This window comes from Chelonia mydas, chromosome 10 (genome assembly GCF_015237465.2).
Source record: "Chelonia mydas isolate rCheMyd1 chromosome 10, rCheMyd1.pri.v2, whole genome shotgun sequence".
In the NCBI taxonomy this organism is placed as follows: Eukaryota; Metazoa; Chordata; order Testudines; family Cheloniidae; genus Chelonia; species Chelonia mydas.
The window spans coordinates 11,595,332-11,614,620 of NC_051250.2; the positions used below are offsets into that span (position 1 = coordinate 11,595,332).

Genomic DNA, 19,289 nt, shown 5'->3' on the forward strand with positions numbered 1-19,289 from the left:
CCCGGATTCCCGAGTTCACCACTTTTTCAGAGCCTTAATGACCATACTGTATTTAGAATATGCAGCTGTTCTTTCAGGGACACTCACTGGTCTTTCTTCAATTGCGACTGGTTCCTTTGCATCATTCCAATAGATGCAAGTGCGGTCTCCTGACTCAAAGATCACACTGTATTGATCCCTACAGTCTGGGTCCTCCAACCAGTAGCGAAGATTCCCCTAAAAGAAGGAGTCAGGAGTTAAGGAAGCAAATTCCTAAAAATACCATATTCATGCTCCAGGATGAAAATTCTACTTTATGAACACAAGATAAAATACCAAAGATAATTACAAGCCACAAGTTATTTAACTACAGATTTCAGAAATTTAATTCTCTAGCTATTTTGGCTTAAACTTTGGAAAAACACATTCGCAATTTGAAATATCAGGACCTCATTTCCTTCTTTGCCCAAGAACTATGGCAAGTTCTTTGGATGAGCTGCAGCTCTCCATGAGGGGGAAGATAACAATTCCTAAACAGTAGTAGCGGTCACTATGAAAGCAACATAGCTTTGTTCTGTATTTTTTGTATGCATGCCACAGCAATAAGGAGTTTTAGAATATGGAATATTTTTATTCAAAGCTTCATATAACATATCCCTTTCATCTTACAAAACAAAACAAACCAAACATACCAAGTCTTTAAATGGCTGTTTCTCTGGGATGTCCCATTCTTCACTGATTGTCATGTATCTAGAAGAGTGATTTGATCAGTTAAACATATTGCAGATGCCTTTGATCAGAAGTAGGCTACAACATGGTCTTTAGGAATAAAGAAGAGAGAACATGATGGCTACACTCACTTGTCAAAATCCGTGAAAAGGTTGACTCTGAAAGTGTGCTGCTTGTCCAACTTGTATCCATCTGCATTTTTCACAGCATCCAGTGCATGTGCTGGGGACATGTACTCCAGGAAAATATACCTTAGTTAAATGAGATAAATGTGATTACTCAGTAGCAACCTGCCTGTAGTCAGCATTAGCCATACAGTGGGTGAACTAACTGAAAAGCTGGTACTCAATCCAGAAGGCAAGACTGAAGAAGTTGCAATTTCTACCACTGAATCCAGTAGAGGAGAAGGCAATTAATCTCCACTTTGCTCATGTAAGTATTTTTCTTAATCATACATACATGACTTGGAACACATTTTTCCCTGCCTTCTTGAAACTGGGTGGAACAGATTATGAAGGCAAATTCACACACAGCAGAATTGCAATAAGCGCTACCATCAGGTGGATGGGTAAGCAGCTCTTCCCAACAGAAAGGCAGGACATGTTTGAGAAGCGAGCAAATTCAGCGTGCTACATAAAGCTTTTCATTCGTAAGTTCTGGGCCCTCAAAACACAACTACTACTCCCACACGTGGATATTAAAAAAAGTAGAGGGAACATTGGTGAATTAATTTTGTCATGTGCACCAATACAGAGGTGATGTGTGGTGGAGATAGGGCCGAGGTGTTCAGAGTGCGGGAGGGGGCTCAGGGCTAGGGCAGAGGGTTGGGGTGCAGGCTTCAGCTGGCGGTGCGGGCTCCAGGGTGGGACCGGGAATGAGGGGTTTGGGGTGCAGGCTGCCCCAGGGCCAGGGGAGAGGTGCCTCTCCCTGGCCCTGCACACCTCCTATGTCTCTCTCCTCTCCAGTCCAGGCCCCTGTGGCTGCACGGCCCTTGATAGCCTGCTGTGCGGCCACGCAGCTTAGAGGGAATTTTGCTCTCCACTTAAACCAAATTATAATCAAACTCTTCCTCTCCAAGTGGAGTCCAGTCTGTAACTTAGCAGAAGCCAGAATTCATGGTACATTGGACCTAGGACCTAATAATGTCCCACAGAAAATGATTTTCAAGGTACCTGGATTTGTTTTGTAAAGTTTATCCTGACTGAGCTGAAGGCCCTCCAGCCCACAGGAATTATTCCAGCGCTACAACTCCAGGAAGCATATACTGAATAATTTGACAACCGATTACTTGGTCTTTACATTCTCGGATCTGCCATATTGGATCTCCAAACCCCAAGGAGAAATATGCTACTCTCCAACCATCTTAACAATCTCATTCAGCTGAAAACTGGGACAGTGATAATCAGGATAAAATGCCACCACCCAACATCTGTAAATACCTTCCCCCCAAGACCAAGATGTTTGTTACCCATTTGTTCAACATGGCTACATCTATTCTCCTGTACAGCTATAGTCTAGGAAACAATTAAGCCCTTCAGTGGCCTGAGGATTTTGTGTCTATATCACTGAGATAGCATGCCAAAGTGCCTCTATGGACATCATCCTATTCTGTTATGTCAGGGTCAGAATTTTAGCTCACAAATGTCTATTAGCATTCAAAGGATTAACCTCAGCAATGTTTCAATCCCATTTCCAGCAGGAGTTCTCATTACTCACCCCTTTGTCTTCCCATCTGCTTCTGGGTAAAATTCATTGGTAATTTTCCCAAACTTGGAAAAGATTTTGTGAATAACATTCTTCAGTTTCTCAAGACGGTCTGGTCCAACTTGGGGAACATTATCCACTAGAATTACTGAATCGATTCCATCTGCCTCCTGTGGCTGGTCTTTTAGCACATCACCAAGTAATTCTGCAAAAAGAAAGAGGGAGAAAAACTCAGCACCAATCTCTGGAGTGAATGGGGAAGGGAGAAAAGAGATGAGAATTCAATAGCTAGTTACCTACACCCTTCTCAAACACCTTTAAAAAGTTCAGGAGTAACTGAAAGCTGTATGGAACACTGAGCTTGACTGAGTTTACTAAAACGAGGGCAAAATGTTCCCCCTTCCCTCCCACACCATGTTAACAGAGGTGTAATCTACTAGGACATGCTTAATATAGGGCACAATTTTCTGAAGATCACAGATGCTAGCTTGACATGACAGATCACCTTCCATTGTCTGTTTCTCTAGGAAAGATCTCAACACTTTATATTTAAAGACATTTGAAACCTCGGCAGCCTACAACTAGAGGAGTTAAATCTTGTCCTAAAAGTCCCCCAAATTGCTTATGAATCAGAGCACAACAACAGTTACCTACAAACCCACACTGAACTAAATGCAGACATCAAGAAAGAATTTTGACATCACCTTTCCTCCCACATCAAAAAAGCCTTAGCATGATTCTCCATTGGAAGCCCTGTATGTTGTAGCATCACTGTAATTATAGTTGGGAAGTCATGATCATTCTAAGCCTTTAATTAGAACTTTGAAGATGATGCATTGGAGGCAAGAGATCGTATGTCCATATCCCTCCCTCTCCCCAGATTTCTGCCAAGGAGGGCAGAACAGAACGTGGCCAGCAGCAGCCTTTCAGCACTGTGCTGACAGGAAGGGATGGGAGCTGCTTCCAGCCGGGGGGGTGGGGGTGGGGGGTGGAAAGGGAAGAACTGGCCCATGTCTTTGCAGAGCTCATCCCTCCCCCCCACTGCAGGTTGGGCTGGAAATTGCTTACCCTCCCTACTTCAGCACTTATCTGAGGGGTAGAGAGGCTCCCCTGTGCTGGCGCTCCAGGTGGCTTTGGCACATGCAGGGTTCAACTCCTCTTGGGCAGCTCCCTGGGCACTGGCCCAGTCAGAGGCAGTGGGGGACGAAGGAACCTGCCAGGCAGGCTGCAGGTGTGCCAAACATTCCCACCAGGGGCTGGTAGGGGGCAAAAGGGCAAAGCAGGGAGAGGACAGCGAGGAGAGAAGCATGTAAAGGGCAGACGGGTGGGCAACGGAGGTGACGTGGAGTGGTCACGTGACCACCCCAACCATTAAATTATCCCCCCATTATTGACAGTTACAAGTTGCCTATGGAAGTAAGGTTGCCAACTTTCTAATCGCACAAAACCGAACACCGTAGCCCTGCCCTTCCCCGAGGCCCCACCCACACTCACTACATTCCCCCTCCCTCAATGCTTACTCTCCCCCACTCTCACTAAGTTTTACTGGATTGGGGCAACAGGGTGGGATGCTGGAGGGGGTGAGGGCTCTGGGGTGGGGCTGGGCATGAGGGGTTTGGGGTGCCTGAGGAGGTTCCAGGCTGGGGCCGAGGGATTTGGAGTTCTGGAGGAGGTTGGGCTCTGGGCTCGGGCTCTGGACTGGAGCTGGGGATGAGGAGTTTGGGGTGCAGGAGGGGGCTCCAGGCTGGGGAGTGGGGCTGAGGGATTCGGAGTGCAGGACGGAGCTGCAGGTTGAGGCAGGGGTTTGGGGTGAAGAAGGGGGTGAGGGGTTTGGGATGCAGAAGGGAGCTCTGGGTTTGGGGGGGCACGGCTGGGGCATGGGGTTGGGACATGGGCTTACCTCAGGCAGCTCCTGGTCAGCGGCGCACTGGGATTAAGGCAGGCTGCCTGCCTGCCCTGGCGCCATCTGCACTGTACCCCAGAAGTGACCAGCAGGTCCAGCGCCTAGGCAGGGGCAGGAGGCACCCCACACCCCAGCTTCCATTGGCCAGATTGCAGATCCCCGTGGCCCCCCCACCACCTAGGAGCGGTTGCTTCTGGGGCGCAGCCCAGTGCCAGGACAGGTAGGGACTAGCCTGCCTTAGCCACACAACACCGCCGACTGGACTTTTAACGCCCCGGTCAGTGGTACTGACCAGAGCCGCCAGGGTCCCTTTTCAACTGGGTGTTCCAGTTGGAAACCTGACACCTGGTCACCCTATATGGAAGTGAGGAAAATTTGTTAAGCCATTTTAAGCACGAGGCAACTGAATGCATCTTCTCAACCCTCTTGACATTCTGACAGGTCATCCGTATCCTGCAAACCCTCCTAGCCCATCTCCTACAACACCCTTTACATTGCCTGAGAAAAAGTTTAGCTGGTAGGATGGTACAGTGAGCCTGTGTTTCAAGTTTCTATTTGGAAGAGGAAGTTAAAACCAAAATAGTCTTACTCTAATATTATGGTTTTACATATACAGAACTCAGGAAATTCAGAAGTATAGTTCCTACAGAATCATGGCATGGACACAACAAATTTAGTTCTCAGTAGGAAGATAGTGGTAGTTCAAGCTATAACTGAACTTCTATTCCAATCCTCCATTTTCACACTCATATATTAAGGCATAAACATTATGTATGTGCAATGTATCCAAGGTACAATTGCTCTGGGAACCATAACTTTCACATGCACATAAGTCACAGAACCTCAACAACAACATTGCATTCATGTAGTTTTTCCATTTCATAGAATGCAGGTCAGATTTCTGGGTAGTGTCTAGTAACAGCCCCCCCCCCGCCGCCGCCCAAGATGAGAAATTGACAGACTCCAAACTAATTCCCCCAAACAAATCCCCCAGTACTAAGACATGCACTGACATCAGATCCATTAATCAAAATGACATAGAAACAAGGACTAAGTGCCACTTTATATCTGCTTTACGTAGCAAAGCCCAAGATTTATAACCAGTGCATCCCATTACTTTGTTATACTATAAGACTGAAAAATATCTCCTTCAGTTTTACCAAGGCTTCTAGTTATGCTATCTGACTGAGTGGAACAAAGTCTACTGATGAAAAGGCTAAATAGGGGCAGGAAAAAGATCTGGAGACAACAACAGAGCAGAAATAATTCTGACAATCCTGGTTCCTTCAGATACTCTAATAATTATCTGAATTCAATCAATTTATGCCTGTAATTTCCAAAAAAGATGAATCATTGCAAAAACACTACTAAAAAAATATAGCTAATACAGAAGAGAGACAGGAGTCATTTCACTTCTGAACTGCAATTTAAAGATGCAGTCTGGAGAGTCAGACTGTGTAGACAGCATTCAGAAATCAGGAAGATTTAATAAGCATCATGAGAACACTTAAATACCAGAAAACGTGACAAGGTGTTGGAAGTGCTTAAAGCTTTAACCAGTTTTTGCCAGCTGTCTAGTAACTGACGTGATCAGAATTTTTGAATTATTTACCCAGAGGCTGAAACTGGGAAAGAAAAGAGGACAGTGTTGGGAAATATCTGGCATTGATAAATGCTTACTCAATTTCAACCAACCAGAAAACAGAAAATTAGACCTTGTGTTATTTTTAATTTAGTGAATATACAATTACGTTGTCTGTTAAGCCTGCTATAGTTTGTTCCAAACTGTTCGGTTTTATGCATAAAACATTACCAAGATTACACAGGATTGACAGTTACTATACAGATTTTGGCAAAATGTGTTAGCACCACAGTATTATTATAAATGAACGGTAGATAAATGCAAAGTGGTTTTTGTTTTGTTTTTTTGCTTCTTTATGAGGCAAGCGGTCTATAAACTCAGATTCCAAGGCCAGAAGGGACCATTGTGATCATCTAGTCTGACCTCCTGTATAATACAGGACACAGAACTACCCCCAAAATAATTCCTAGAGCATATCGTTTCGAAAAACATCCAATCTGGATTCAAAATTCGCCAGTGATTGGTAAATTGTTCCAATGGTAAAGTACCCTCCCTGTCAAAAATGTATACACTGTTTTCAATCTGAATTTGTCTAGTTTCAATTTACACCACTGGATCATATTATATCTTTCTTTCTCTGTTAGATTGAAGAGCCCATTATTAAATATTTGTTCCACATGCAGCTACTTATAGACCAACCAAGTAACCCCCTAACCTTCCCTTTGTTAAATTAAATAGATTCAAATAACTCAATCTATCACTAAAAGGCATATTTCCTCATTCATTAATCATTTTTGTGGCTTTTCTCAGGACGCTCACCAATTTATCAACACTCTTCTTGAACTGTGGGCACCTGAACCAGACAGTATTCCTGAAGCAGTCACACCAGTGCCAAATACAGAGATAAAATAACCCCTCTAGTCCTACTTGACACTCCTGTTTAGCCATTCCAGGATCACATTAACTCTTTTTGACCACAGTGCAGTGGGAATTCTGCGCATGTGCAGAATTCATGTCCCTCCGCAGAATTTCTTGCTTCCCAATCACGTTCTGTGGGGAAGTGAAAGGAAAGCCATACGGGGTTGGGGGCAAGTCTAGGGATGCCCGGGTGCATAGTTTTTTGGGGGGGAAATTGCCCCCCAAATAGAGGCAAGGCATGGCGGGGGGGAGAGAGAAGATAGATATCATGTGGGGTCATGTGCCACTGCTCCGGCCACTTCTGTGAGCGCAGAGCTGCCCAGCTGAAGGAGTGTGCGGCACATCTCTGCTAACTCTGCAGCTGGATGCCACCTCCTGGGTCCATGCTCTCCTTCTGTGTGCTGGGAGCCATCCTGTTTTCTGTACAAAAGTGAGTGCCTGCAGTGGGGCAGGGCAAGGGTGGGGGGAGGGGAAAATGGGGGAAGGAGGATGGGACATGGAAGAGAAGGGGATGGGGGAAGTGGGAGCCCAGCACGCAGCGTCCTCTTGGCAGCAGCTGCTGAGGATCCCCTGTTAAGCAGGCCCATCAAATACCCACACCCCCTGCACCTGGACCACCCCAATGAACCCCCCGCATCTGGACTCCCACCCCACTGAGTCCCAAGCAGCTACATCTGAATCCCCACCCTACCAGAACCTGGACCCCCCGCCCCCCCCCAAGTCAAGCCCCCTCCTCCCACACATAGGCCCCCACCCCCGATGAGTCCCAACCACCTGAACCCCCCCAATGAGCTGGTGTCCAGATCCCATACTGAACTGCCTTCACCCAGACTGCCCCATACAGAATCCTCTCACCCCACAATCCCGCTGGGCTGAGCCTGCCTGCCTACAAGTGGTGCACCTAGAATAGAGGGGTAGGCTCGGCCCTTGTGCTGGGTTAGGGTCAGGTGCAGCAGGGTCATCTCCCACTTCCATGCAGCCAGTGGCCTGTGCTCCCCCACTGCCATGCTGGAGCCTCCACATTTATGTATTGACAAAATCTGTAGAATTTTTAAATATTGTGCACAGAAATTTTATTTTGTTGGCACAGAATTCCCTCTGGCGTAAGTGTCACATTGGGAGCTCATGTTCAGTTGATTATGCCCCATGGACCTCAAATCCTTTTCAGAGTCATTTCTTCCCAGGACAGAGTCCCCCATCCTGTAAGTATGGCCTATATTCTTTGATCCTAGCTGTACACCATTTACATTTAGCTGTATTAAAATGCATATTGTTTGCTTTCACCCGGTCTATCAAGCGATCCAGATGTCACCAGATTCAGAGCACTGTCCTCTTCACTATTTACCACTCCCCAACTTGGGTGTCTTCTGCACATTCCATCAGTGATGATTTTATGTTTTCTTCCATGTCATTGATAAATAAAATCAAAATGTCACTTGGTATCAAAAACATAAAAACAACCATACTGGGTCAGACCAATGGTCCATCCAGCCCAGTATCCTGTAATGATCAAGTGATCCATCCCGTTGCCCATTCCCAGCTTCTGGCAAAGAGAGGCTAGGGACACTTCAGAGCATGGTTTTTCATCCCTGCCCACCCTGACTAACAGCCATTGATGGACCTATCCTCCATGAATTTATCTAGTTCTTTTTTGAACACATCAAACCCCTTAAAGAAGTTTAAGTATGCTACATCAAAACTATTACCTTTACCAACCAATTTATACCTTTCCCTTCCCACAGTTTTTTCAGTCTCTCCCTCTCCCCTCAATCAAAAATCCAGGTAGTGTCTTAAATGAAAAACTAGGCTATTTGAAAGCCGGAAAAAATGAGGACATCACAAGAGCCAACAGAACAAAAATTATGTAGTTGATTCCTTGTTAACGCTGGGTTGCCCCAATTATAGCTACCAGTGGAAGATAAGAGATTAATGCAATTCATTTCCAGCTGAATTAAAAAAACAAAACAAAACTAATTTTGGATAAAGAATGCATTTGTTAAAAGGTTGGACACATATGTCCCCTTCAATTCAGGTATTAGACAGAGGTCACGAAACCACCCTGAGACTCTGCAGAGGTCCTCCAGTGGAACCTGGGAAGATTAGACAACATTAAAATAGGTAACCTTAAAAAAAAACCTTTTTAAAAAAACAAACAATCTACTATACAAGTAACAAGCAGGATAAGTGAGGAAACGTTAAAAAGCAACCGCACCTCCCCCCTTCCATTTTGTTGTCTTTGCACACTTGACAGCAGTATGCATAGTCTAGGTCACTGTTTCTGGGGAATAGTCAGTTTCTCCTGTTTGTTTCTTTCCTCTGTTTTTAAAATGCCAACACATTCAAAATACAAATATGACAGTAAAACCATAAAACATGACCGTAAAATCTGCCAGAAGGAATCACAGCATAGGTGAACTACATTAAAACTATTTCTAAATAATTGTTGAAACCAACTCCAATCAAGTTGATAGTACCTATTTAAAAATGACAGACCATACATTTAACAAATTTCAGGATCTCTCAAATGTGAGTACTACCCATATTGCTATACATGTCAGAAACCTGGACCCTGCTACAGGCAGACTTGGAGCCGCTAGAGGCATTCTATACAGGCTGTCAGTACCAAATCCTGAGTAAAAAGTGGTTTGACTTTCTGCAAAATGTCACAATCTCACAAAGCCCTGGCCTTTCTTCAGTCACTCATTATATCCAAAAGTGGCATTACATGCTTTTCAGCCATGTCACTGGGATGAACAAAAGCATCCCAGCACACTGCGCGCTCTCCAGTTTCCAATGACATGAGAAGGGCTGCACACGCTGACCCTACCTGGCATTGCCTGTAGTGCCACCCCAGAGACAACAGTCCTTAGTAGGCCGTGCACTGTGTCAGTTAGAGTGACCACGGGCGATGGCATCACACTCGGCACTGTGTAGCGAATTTCCCAGATCTTAATCCTATGACTGAATGAATTTCTGGGGCAGCATGTAAGACGGGGTGGGCAAACTTTCTGGCCCGAGGGCCACATCTGCGTGGGGAAACTGCATGCAGGGCCATGAATATAGGGCTGAGGCAGGAGTGCAGGAGGGCGTGCAGGGTATGGGAGGGTGTGTGTGTGCAGGAAGGGGCTCAGGGCAAGGAGTTGGGGTGCAGGAGGAGTACAGGGTGTACGAGGGGGCTCAGGGCAGGAGGCTGGGGTGCAGGGTATGGCACCCCAACCTCCTGCCCTGCAGGAGGGGGGGGGGGGGTGCCTGCAGACAAGGGCAGAGCATGGAGCCCTCCGCCTCTCTTCCAAGGGCCACAGGGGCATGGTGCTGGCCGCTTCTAGGAGCGGTGTGGGGCCAGCGGCGCCACAGGGGTGGCAATCCCACAGGCCAGATCCAAAGCCCCAACAGGCCGGATCTGGCTCGCGGGCCATAGTTTGCCCACCCCTGATGTAAGGGAACATATCAGTGTTCACAATGCTAATAAGAAGAGGAAGAGAAACAGTAAGTCACAAGTCTCTTTTCAAGTCACTACATGGTAGGCCCTTAGGATCTTTAAATTTTGCTCCATCTTTTCCCAGTAAGTTATTTATGTGGTCTTATTCTGCTGATATCCCACAGCTGACACAGAAGCATGTTTAGCAGTTAATTTCTCCTCACATAGAGGTCTGGGGCAGTGACCATCTTTTTGTTGTGCTTCTGCAATGCATAGTACAGTGGGGTCTTGGTCCACGACTAGGGCTCCTAAACACCATCATCACTAGTTTGAATACTACTTGCTTTTTAAGGTAGTATCTACATTAAGAAAGTGACTGCTGTAACGCTGACAATGGTGATCAGCAACAGGTGCCAAAACTGATTTAACTGCTATTGAGTGAAATCAGGACCACCATGCACTGACTCGCAAATCACATTTTCCGCAGTGGTGTTGTAAACTAGATGAACCGATTTTCATTACCTCTTTGCCACTGGTTCAGGACAAACTGATGTAGATGACTGGTGTCAGAAAGAAATCAATTTTGTAGTGCATACAGGGCTCTCAAGATGCACATCCAGAGTTTGCAACACCATTCTCCTAGTAGCCAAGACAGCAAAATACATGAAAGACATAGAAGTGTAATCACTCTTCTCTGGGATTTAGGTGTTGGTAGTTTAGTTGGTATATGCAATAGACACTTTAGGCCCCAGAGTGAAAGAAGGAATTTTGAAATCTCTGCAGGGACATGACAGCTAACCAGAGAGGATAAGTTTTAATCAAACACCAATATGTTATTTAAAGTATTTTTCCTTGCCATAGCAAGAATTAAAAATATTTTCATATATAACAGATAGAAATGGAAGCATTTCCAACAAGTAGTGACAAACCAAAGGCCAAAGAAGAGAAACTCCACTGAGAAGAAATGCAAGACATGTTTATGATCAGACAGAACCACTGATGGTATAAGGAAATCTCACAGTTAAGATTTCTGAATGTCTTAAAGTCTTTTGCATAATCAAGTTTCCAGACATCTAGACAGACTGAGTAATGCATATTTAAACTTGTTTTCTGTAGATTCTCCCTGCTGTACTATATACACAAACACAGCTTTATCCGGATTGAATTAGGGTTGTACTGAAGGAAAGACCTACCAGACCAGGTTCCTTGGCCTGCTCCCCTCATGCTGCTCCTAGCTAGCAATAGCTCAGAGGGCACAGAGCTAGTATAGCCAGCATGTATACTCTACCCTATAGTGCAGACAATCATGTCTGGAACGGAAAGGTGTTGTGCTCCTGGTATCTTCAAGAGGCAGATGGTCCCTTGGGGACCATTACCAACTGATTTAAACTAGGGCAGGCATGCAGACATTAGGAAGCCATAACTGGCTCCCTGATGTACCCCCTCCCCCGAGATACTTGACATAGCAGAGGATTTGGTCCACTGCAAAGTAAAAGAAATTAACTTAACTCACCAGCACAGTCACAATCAGTGAAGGGTCAGTGGATCAGAGTGGAGAGGGCAGGGACTAAAGATATTACAGAAAAAAAGCTAACCTTTCCAATGGCTTTCCACAAGCACAAGATTATTCTTAGTGGAATGACTGAGATGGACATATTACTTCCTTTTTCCTTCAAAAATAGATTCTTAAGAGAAAGAGAGAACAGTTGAAGCAGCAGTGAGCAAAGATGGAAAAGCCAGGCTAGCTGGTGAACCAGCAAGAATTAGATTAAAATCTTGTAACCAGGTTACTTATATGACTTTCCCTAAAACACCAGAAAGAGTTTAACCCTTAACAATGAAGTGGAAAGGGAGAGCCTACCTGGTTCTGGAATGGAATGAAGATAAAAATTAACACAGTCATTCCAAACTCAGCACAGGGTACCTATATACTCCACAATTTAAAAAACTCACAGCAGTTTACTCAGGCTCACATGGCTTGGGCTAAGGAGCTGTTCAACCACCTCTCAGGATCCTAGAGCCCAGGCTCCAGCAGGAATGTCTATATCCCAATTAAAAAGCTCCTTAGCCCAAGTCAGCAGGCAAGGACCAGCCAAGGGTATCTAACAGCAGTGTAGAGATACCTAAAGGGCCTCTCCCAAGATGGGGGAAAAAACCTGACCAAGCAGTTTTTACCATGTCTGCTTTAACCACTGCACAAGTTTAGAAAAAAACATACAAATAAGTTTTAGCCTAAAGCAATTTTTGTACAGTTTTAGAGTTTAACTGTTCTAACGTAGTAAAGTAACATCTCACTGCCCCACAATATACAGACTGTACATGCATAGTTTACTAGTAGAAATAACTGATTCTTACTTAATTTATATGCAAATCAGATTTTAAAATCAGAGGATTTTTTCAGTTCTGACACTGCACTTAGACATTACGAGAGCCTATAATTACTGTCTGTTTCAATATAGTAAATACAGGTACAGCACAACATTGCTTATAAGATTCCATTGTGTGCAAGTTTAGCTGGTTTATCAAGGTCTCACTATAGTAAACAAATGGTTTTGGAGTAGTTTCACCACCCCACCCCACAACCACAACACAACACATTATATGCATCTCTAGATAATTACACACGATAGCATTCAACTATATTTTCCACGTAGCTACACATCTTGAATTCACTAGTACTAAATAAAATGCTCTTCAGCTATTGCATTCTGAAGATCACATAAGAGCATCCTATCCACTCACTGATGGAATGACCCCTCCCTACCATTCTCAAAACTTTTCACTCCATAGACCTTGAGGAGAGGTGTTTGATGGGCTGGTTTGAAAATCCATATGCTAGATAATCCAAAATAACTAAAGGATGAGATCTGGGAACAATCAAGTGAATTACATCATTGTCCTGGGCTGGCAAAAATGCAAATACTTACAAATGTTAGTGGGTTTAAGAATGAAAGGCAATTAAGTTTACCAAGTATTTTATGGTACATTAATATGAAAGGTACTTAAGAGGTTTGGTTTAATAGGTTTTATATTATAATAAAAACACTGCTTTTAACATACTTAACATTTAAGTTAAGTGTACTTGGAATACAGCAATACTAATATAGAACAGACTCTCTACTACTCTCACATGCACAGACGCCATCTGCTAACATTATGAGCCCTTCATGGCAGAGACTCTATCCCCACTGTGCATTTGTATGTATAACAGAGTGAGGACCCTATTCTGAAAAGGATTCTTAATAAGCTGCTGTAATAGAAACACCACATACTAACAGCGTGGCTGGCACGTGCGGGATGTAAGAGACGCCTGCTCTGGGACCCCTGGTGCAAATGCCAAGGAACGCTACACAGCGCGCAGCAGATCACAGGGGCTTGCGAGAGCCTCAGCTCGAGCAGTTCTCCCTCCCCACGGTGCAAGCGGACCAGCGGCAGCGCCGCGGGGTGGCAATGCCTGGCACGGGGGGCGGGAGCCTGGAGGGTCTTGAGCACACGAGCCTCCCCTGCACCGCTAGCGGCTCACCAGCTAGTCACCAGGGGGACCAGGATGCAGGGCCCCTATGGAGCCGCTTCAGCAGGGTCCCAGCTCGGCTCTTCTCAGCGAGCCGGGCCTAGAGATACCCATCAGGCCGCCCGCCTCCCTCACGCGGCGCCGGGGACAGGGAGGACGGGAATCCGGGGCCCAACGCAGCACGGCCTAGTTGGCGGACGCTACGCCCCCACCCACCGTGATGCCCAGGCGGGCACCCAAGGCCCCGGTCTCTGACGGCTCCACAGACCCGTGGGCCCCGCAGCTCGCCCCTTCCCGCCTGTCCAGCTCCGCGCCGCTCCGGCCGCCTCTGGAGGCCCCCTCGCCACGCCCCGCGCCTGGAGGCCCGGCCTGACCAGGCCTCGGCCCCCAGCGGCCCAGCCACGCAGCCCCGGCCTCCGCACCTTCCTCGCTGATGTCGTCCACGAAGTCCTCGGGGTCGCTGAAGGAGACGTCGTCCTCGGGCTCCTCCGCGGGCTCGGCTTCCTCCCGCTCCTCGGCCTCCGCCTTCTCCTCGGGGGTCTGCGGGCCGGGCGGCTCCTCCGGGCGGGCGACGGCCTCCTCAGCGGCGGGCGGCGTCTCCTGCGAAGTGGGCGATGGCGGCGCCGGCTGCTCCTCCTGGGAGCCGGGCGATGGCGGCGCCGGCGAAGACGCTTCCTCCCGCTGGGGAGGCCCGTCCGGCTGCTCGGGCTCGTCCCCGGACCCCTCGGCTCCGGCCGCCGCGGGCGCCTGGCTCTCCTCCGTCTCCTGCATGGGGAGGGGGTCGCTGCTGGGCCCGCCGCGCTCACTCAGGCTCTCCGGGGAAAGGCAGGGGGGAGGGGAGTCTCCGACGGCTAGGCCATGTGCGCGAGACCCGGCGGGCATGGCGAAGCAGAACACACCAACTCCTAGTGTGTGGGGGGAGGGTGAGGTGTAATTTTTCACCCAGTACCTTTCTCTCGCCACACGCTCTATAATCACCTGGCCTTCTTCTCCATCCCGCTCCCTACAGCGCCGATGGCGAGTTCAATCCCTACCTCCCCTCAAAACCAATTCTCCCTTCTTCATACACCAGTTTGGTTTAGTCCAACATGGCAGCCCTCGTCAGCAGCACTAGGTGAGGCCTGACTGAACCATCTTGGAAGGTGGAAAAGGGAGAGATACCGAATACACCTCCTGTATAGATTAAAAATAAAATGCACCCAGGGTATCTGCTACTGCAATGTATTTAAGATAAGGGGGTAAAATGATAAAACGGTATAATAATAGGATAATATATCCCTGGTACCCCTACAAATGTTGTATAATGGACATAGCCAACGCGTGGACGCTACCAACGCCAATCGAAGGGAGGGTAGCACATGATCATGGGCGGTACTACGAGAAGACACAGCAAACATTTTAGGAGACAATTTAAACCCCCAGTAAGAAGGGGTCACATTTAGGATGGTACGGTCCAACAAAGGTCGCCACATCAGCGCTCTCTCTCTCTCCTTCACGTGGTCGGAAGAGCACTTCCTAGGGAGGTTCTAGGCGCTGGGAATAGGGACTTGTGATCGCCATGACACTAGAGGCAAAGTATGAGCCTGAAGTGACTCTGGTGTACTCTCGTTACAGTGTGTATGGTAACACCCATTGCTTCATGTTCTCTGTGTATATAAACAAGTTTCAGAGTAACAGCCGTGTTAGTCTGTATTCGCAAAAAGAAAAGGAGGACTTGTGGCACCTTAGAGACTAACCAATTTATTTGAGCATAAGCTTTCGTGAGCTACAGCTCACTTCATCGGATGTATACAGCTGTAGCTCACGAAAGCTTATGCTCAAATAAATTTGTTAGTCTCTAAGGTGCCACAAGTACTCCTTTTCTTTTTGCAGATACAGACTAACATGGCTGCTATTCTGAAACCAGAGTTATGATGAAACCCTGTTTTCTGTCGGGGGCAGGGATCCTGGGAAAAGGGGTACGGAGCTGCTCACCTCCAGGAAGCCCTCATTGCAATGCCACACCTGAAAGGGGCTAGGGTATGGCATACAGAACAATTAAGCTTTAGGGCACCATCTGCAATCTGGCAACAGCCTAAATAAGCCATGAGATGATGAGCCATTCACATGGGACCCCATGTGCAGTGAAGCTCTAGATGGATGGCCCTGAGTACTGGGACAGGGGAGTCATTGCCTCATCAGAAGCAATAGAAATGGGACACAGAAAGGTTTTCTCTGTTACTGGTGCCTGGATAAGGAGTGGCTGAAAGGTACCATTTGCTGATGCAATGAGAGATAGCGACTGCCTCAAAACTGTTTATTGAGAAGGACACCATCAACTTGAAATCTAGTAATTTTGTTAATATTACAAAAGTCATTTCAGGTGACTACATCAGGTGCTCGGCCAATTTTTGTGATTTTATAATCAATCACATTTTCCCCCCTTTTAAAAATATTTCTGCCTCCCCTACCACAAGCAAGGACACTGACAAAGTGACTATTCAGGAGAAACACTGAACATAATTCTATGTAAAGTGCAGTCAAAGTCATAAAATAAAACTGGAAAAGTAGAGAAAAATATTTTTTCTCTAAGCTCTTTCCATGCTCTTTAAGTATCACTTGTAACAATACTGGGTTTTAAATGTCGGTGTATTGCCCCTTTAATTACCACATTTCCTACCGAGGTGATCAGCAAATGATTTTCTGAGCAAGCCCACCTGTAATTTAGGGGTACATTACGTGCTAGAAAGCCATGTAAATTCTGGTAGGAACACTTCAGGCCTAAGGCCAAAGGAAAAAAGTGTGAAGTACCATTTTGAGTTTGTGACACAGTATGATGTATTCAGAGTGGCATATATAAGGCAGGATGTGAACATGGGTCTTAGAGTTGATTGTGGATATCTTCTCAATTTTAAAGTGACATTTAGGAGAAGAAACTTGAGGGGGAAAAGTCAGGAAATCCAGATTTGTTATTTTGCAAACTAGTCACAGGATGTCACTCTAACTCCTCTCAAATCTAGCTAACTTAGTGTACTGTATTTATCTGGCTGTTACATATTCTCCCCTGGGCCCCGATCCTCAATGGTATTTAGGCATCTAAATAACTTTGAGAATCTAGGACCTGAAGCTCTTAAAGAAGGAAATTTAGAATGGGCTATTTTTATGCAATGAGGGATGCAATAATAGATTTTTTTCAGTAAAATTATTGTTGATTTGCATATCAGGATCTTGACTTAGTTTGCAGCAACATTAAGTGAAGGTGCTGGGGATGGAGCAGAGCTACCTTCAGACTAACCAGTCTTCCTTTTGTTACCACTCAGATTAAACACATGACCTTCCCCCCTCTCTTTGCCTCTACAGTCCCCCTTCATTTGCAATAACTTTCAGCTTCTCTTCTCTTTTATTTCTTTCCCTTTCTATTGAAACTGCTTCTCTGCCCATATGCCAACTGTTTTTCACTGCTTTTTCAGTGTGACTCTTTCCATCCTTAATCAGCAGTTTCAGGATTGGGTGGGTGTGACAGAATGTACCTGTGTCCACACCCTACACACTGTTGTAATAATCTTGGTATAAAGCAGGGGCGGGCAAACTTTTTGGTCTGAGGGCCACATCGGGTCTCCAAAATTGTATGGAGGGCCAGTTAGGGGAGGCGGGGTCTCCCCAAACAGCCAGGTGTGGTCTGGCCCCCGCCTCCTATCTGACCCCCCTGCTTCTCGCCCCCTGAGGGCTCCCCCGGGACTCCTGCCCCATCCAACCACCCCGTTCCCTGTCCCCTGACAGCCCCCCCGGGACTCCTGCCCCATCCACCACCCCTGTTCCCCACCCTGACCCCCCGACCTCTAACCGCACCCCTGAACTCCCCTGCCCTCTACCCACCCCCTCGCTCCCCCCTTACCATGCTGCCTGGAGCACCGGTGGCTGGTGGCACTACAGCTGCGCTGCCCAGAGCACCGGGTCAGGCCGCGGCTCTGCAACTGCACTGCCCGGCCACCCAGAGCGCAATGCGGCGTGGCATGCTGAGGCTGCGGGGGAGGGGGAACAGCAGGGGAGGGACCAGGGGCAAGCCTCTCAGGTCAGGAGCTCAGGGGCTGGGCAGGAGGGTCCCGTGGGTCGTAGTTTGCCCACCTCTGGTATAAAGTGTGTCTTGTGAGGTATCATCTGAAAACCCATAATTTGCTGGTCCATATTGTCCTGTTAAATATGTGTGGCAACATTGTATGTGAAGTCATAAGATTTCCCTGTATAATGTTATTAATGTGTTCCAAACCTGGCAAACAGGTCTGTCTCAAACAAAGGAATTTGTGCTCTGCTTAATTTGCATTTAAGTAGTAAACAACATGATCAATCAGGAAGGGTAAACAAAGAAACCTCAAAAAGGTGAGGAAAAGCAGCAGGAAACATCCTTCTCCATAGGCTGTCTGTGTCTTGAATCTCTGCCGGAAATGTTTTCCAAGATGGCGACTGACACTACAAAAAGAAGGAACAAACACCCCATGCACCCTCCCTCTCTCTTTCTGTCCATTGATTCACTGCACCAGAACGGACAAAGAAAGCAGCCATTGAACTGCAGAAGGGGTCCTGACCTAAGAAGTTTAGTCAATAAGACTGTTGAGAACATGTGGTCAGAAAACTTTGCTTTGAATTTAACATAGTTTGTAAAGTTGGGCACCAGTTGCATTTTATCTTTATTTTTTTAACCATTTCTGACTTTTATTCCTCATTATTTGTAGTCCCTTAAAGCCTATATCTTTGTACTTAATAAACTTGTTATATCTAATGCAGTGTGTTTAAACCAAAGTGTTTTGGAAACTCTGTTTGGAGCGTCAAGTATGTGCATATTATTTCTATAAAGGCAATAACAGACTATATACAAACTTTAATTGTCCAGGAGAGGGCTGGGCAGTACAGGACATACATTTCTGGGGGAGGAAAGGGGGAAATCTAAGACTAAGAGTGAGTTGGGGTCACCCTGCAGCATAACTAAGATTGGTATGAGCCAAAGTATGGCTGGCTATCTGCAGCACACACAGAGACATAGCTGGGAGTAACTTGCCAGTTGGAAGCTGTTTGTGAGCAGTCCAGACTGAGCTAAAGCAGCAAAGCATTGTAAAGGGCACCCAGGTTAGAGAGCAGGGATGACACAGCTACTCATTAGTCTGGACTGTACACTGGTATGTCACAGTGGGGCAGTTTCTAATGCCCAAGGTTTTAAGTACTGACAGTTAAGGCTGACCCTGTAAACTCTCTACAGGAAAACATAGGTAAATACCCACTATGTTTGCAGCACTGAGCCCATTGGGCCCTGCCATCTCCATGGTGCAAATGACCCAATTTTTTTTCCCCCTCTCTCTAGTAATTTTTATTAGTTATATTACACTAGTGCCTAGAGGTGTCCTATCCACCAGTCCATATTGCCTCTTATTGTGTTTATCGTAAAAGTGAAGCATCAATGGCTTATGCTAAAGAAGACCTTTTAAACCCTATTCAAATACCATTTCAGCAGTTGGGTTACGTTTTTCCACAATATTTTTCTGCCCTACTCCACCTATAGTGTGCAAAAGCAATT

At 46.4% G+C, this 19,289-nt stretch overlaps 1 protein-coding gene across 2 annotated transcripts in view; it reads right to left on the minus strand.

The window, feature by feature from the left end:
- Positions 1-14,812, minus strand: part of EIF3B (eukaryotic translation initiation factor 3 subunit B) — a 33,670-nt gene extending 18,858 nt beyond the window's left edge. The window contains exons 1-5 of one of the 2 annotated variants that reach the window (XM_037911350.2): positions 14,167-14,812; positions 2,425-2,617; positions 840-959; positions 672-729; positions 88-216 (exon numbers count right to left, since the gene is read on the minus strand). In XM_037911350.2, the coding sequence (XP_037767278.1) occupies positions 88-216; positions 672-729; positions 840-959; positions 2,425-2,617; positions 14,167-14,626 (960 nt within the window). In that variant the 5' untranslated portion in view covers positions 14,627-14,812. Of the gene's footprint in view, positions 1-87; positions 217-671; positions 730-839; positions 960-2,424; positions 2,618-13,960; positions 14,087-14,166 lie in introns of those variants that run through there. The other variant, XM_043523686.1, reaches the window with a different exon arrangement.
- Between the last annotated feature and the right edge of the window lie 4,477 nt (positions 14,813-19,289).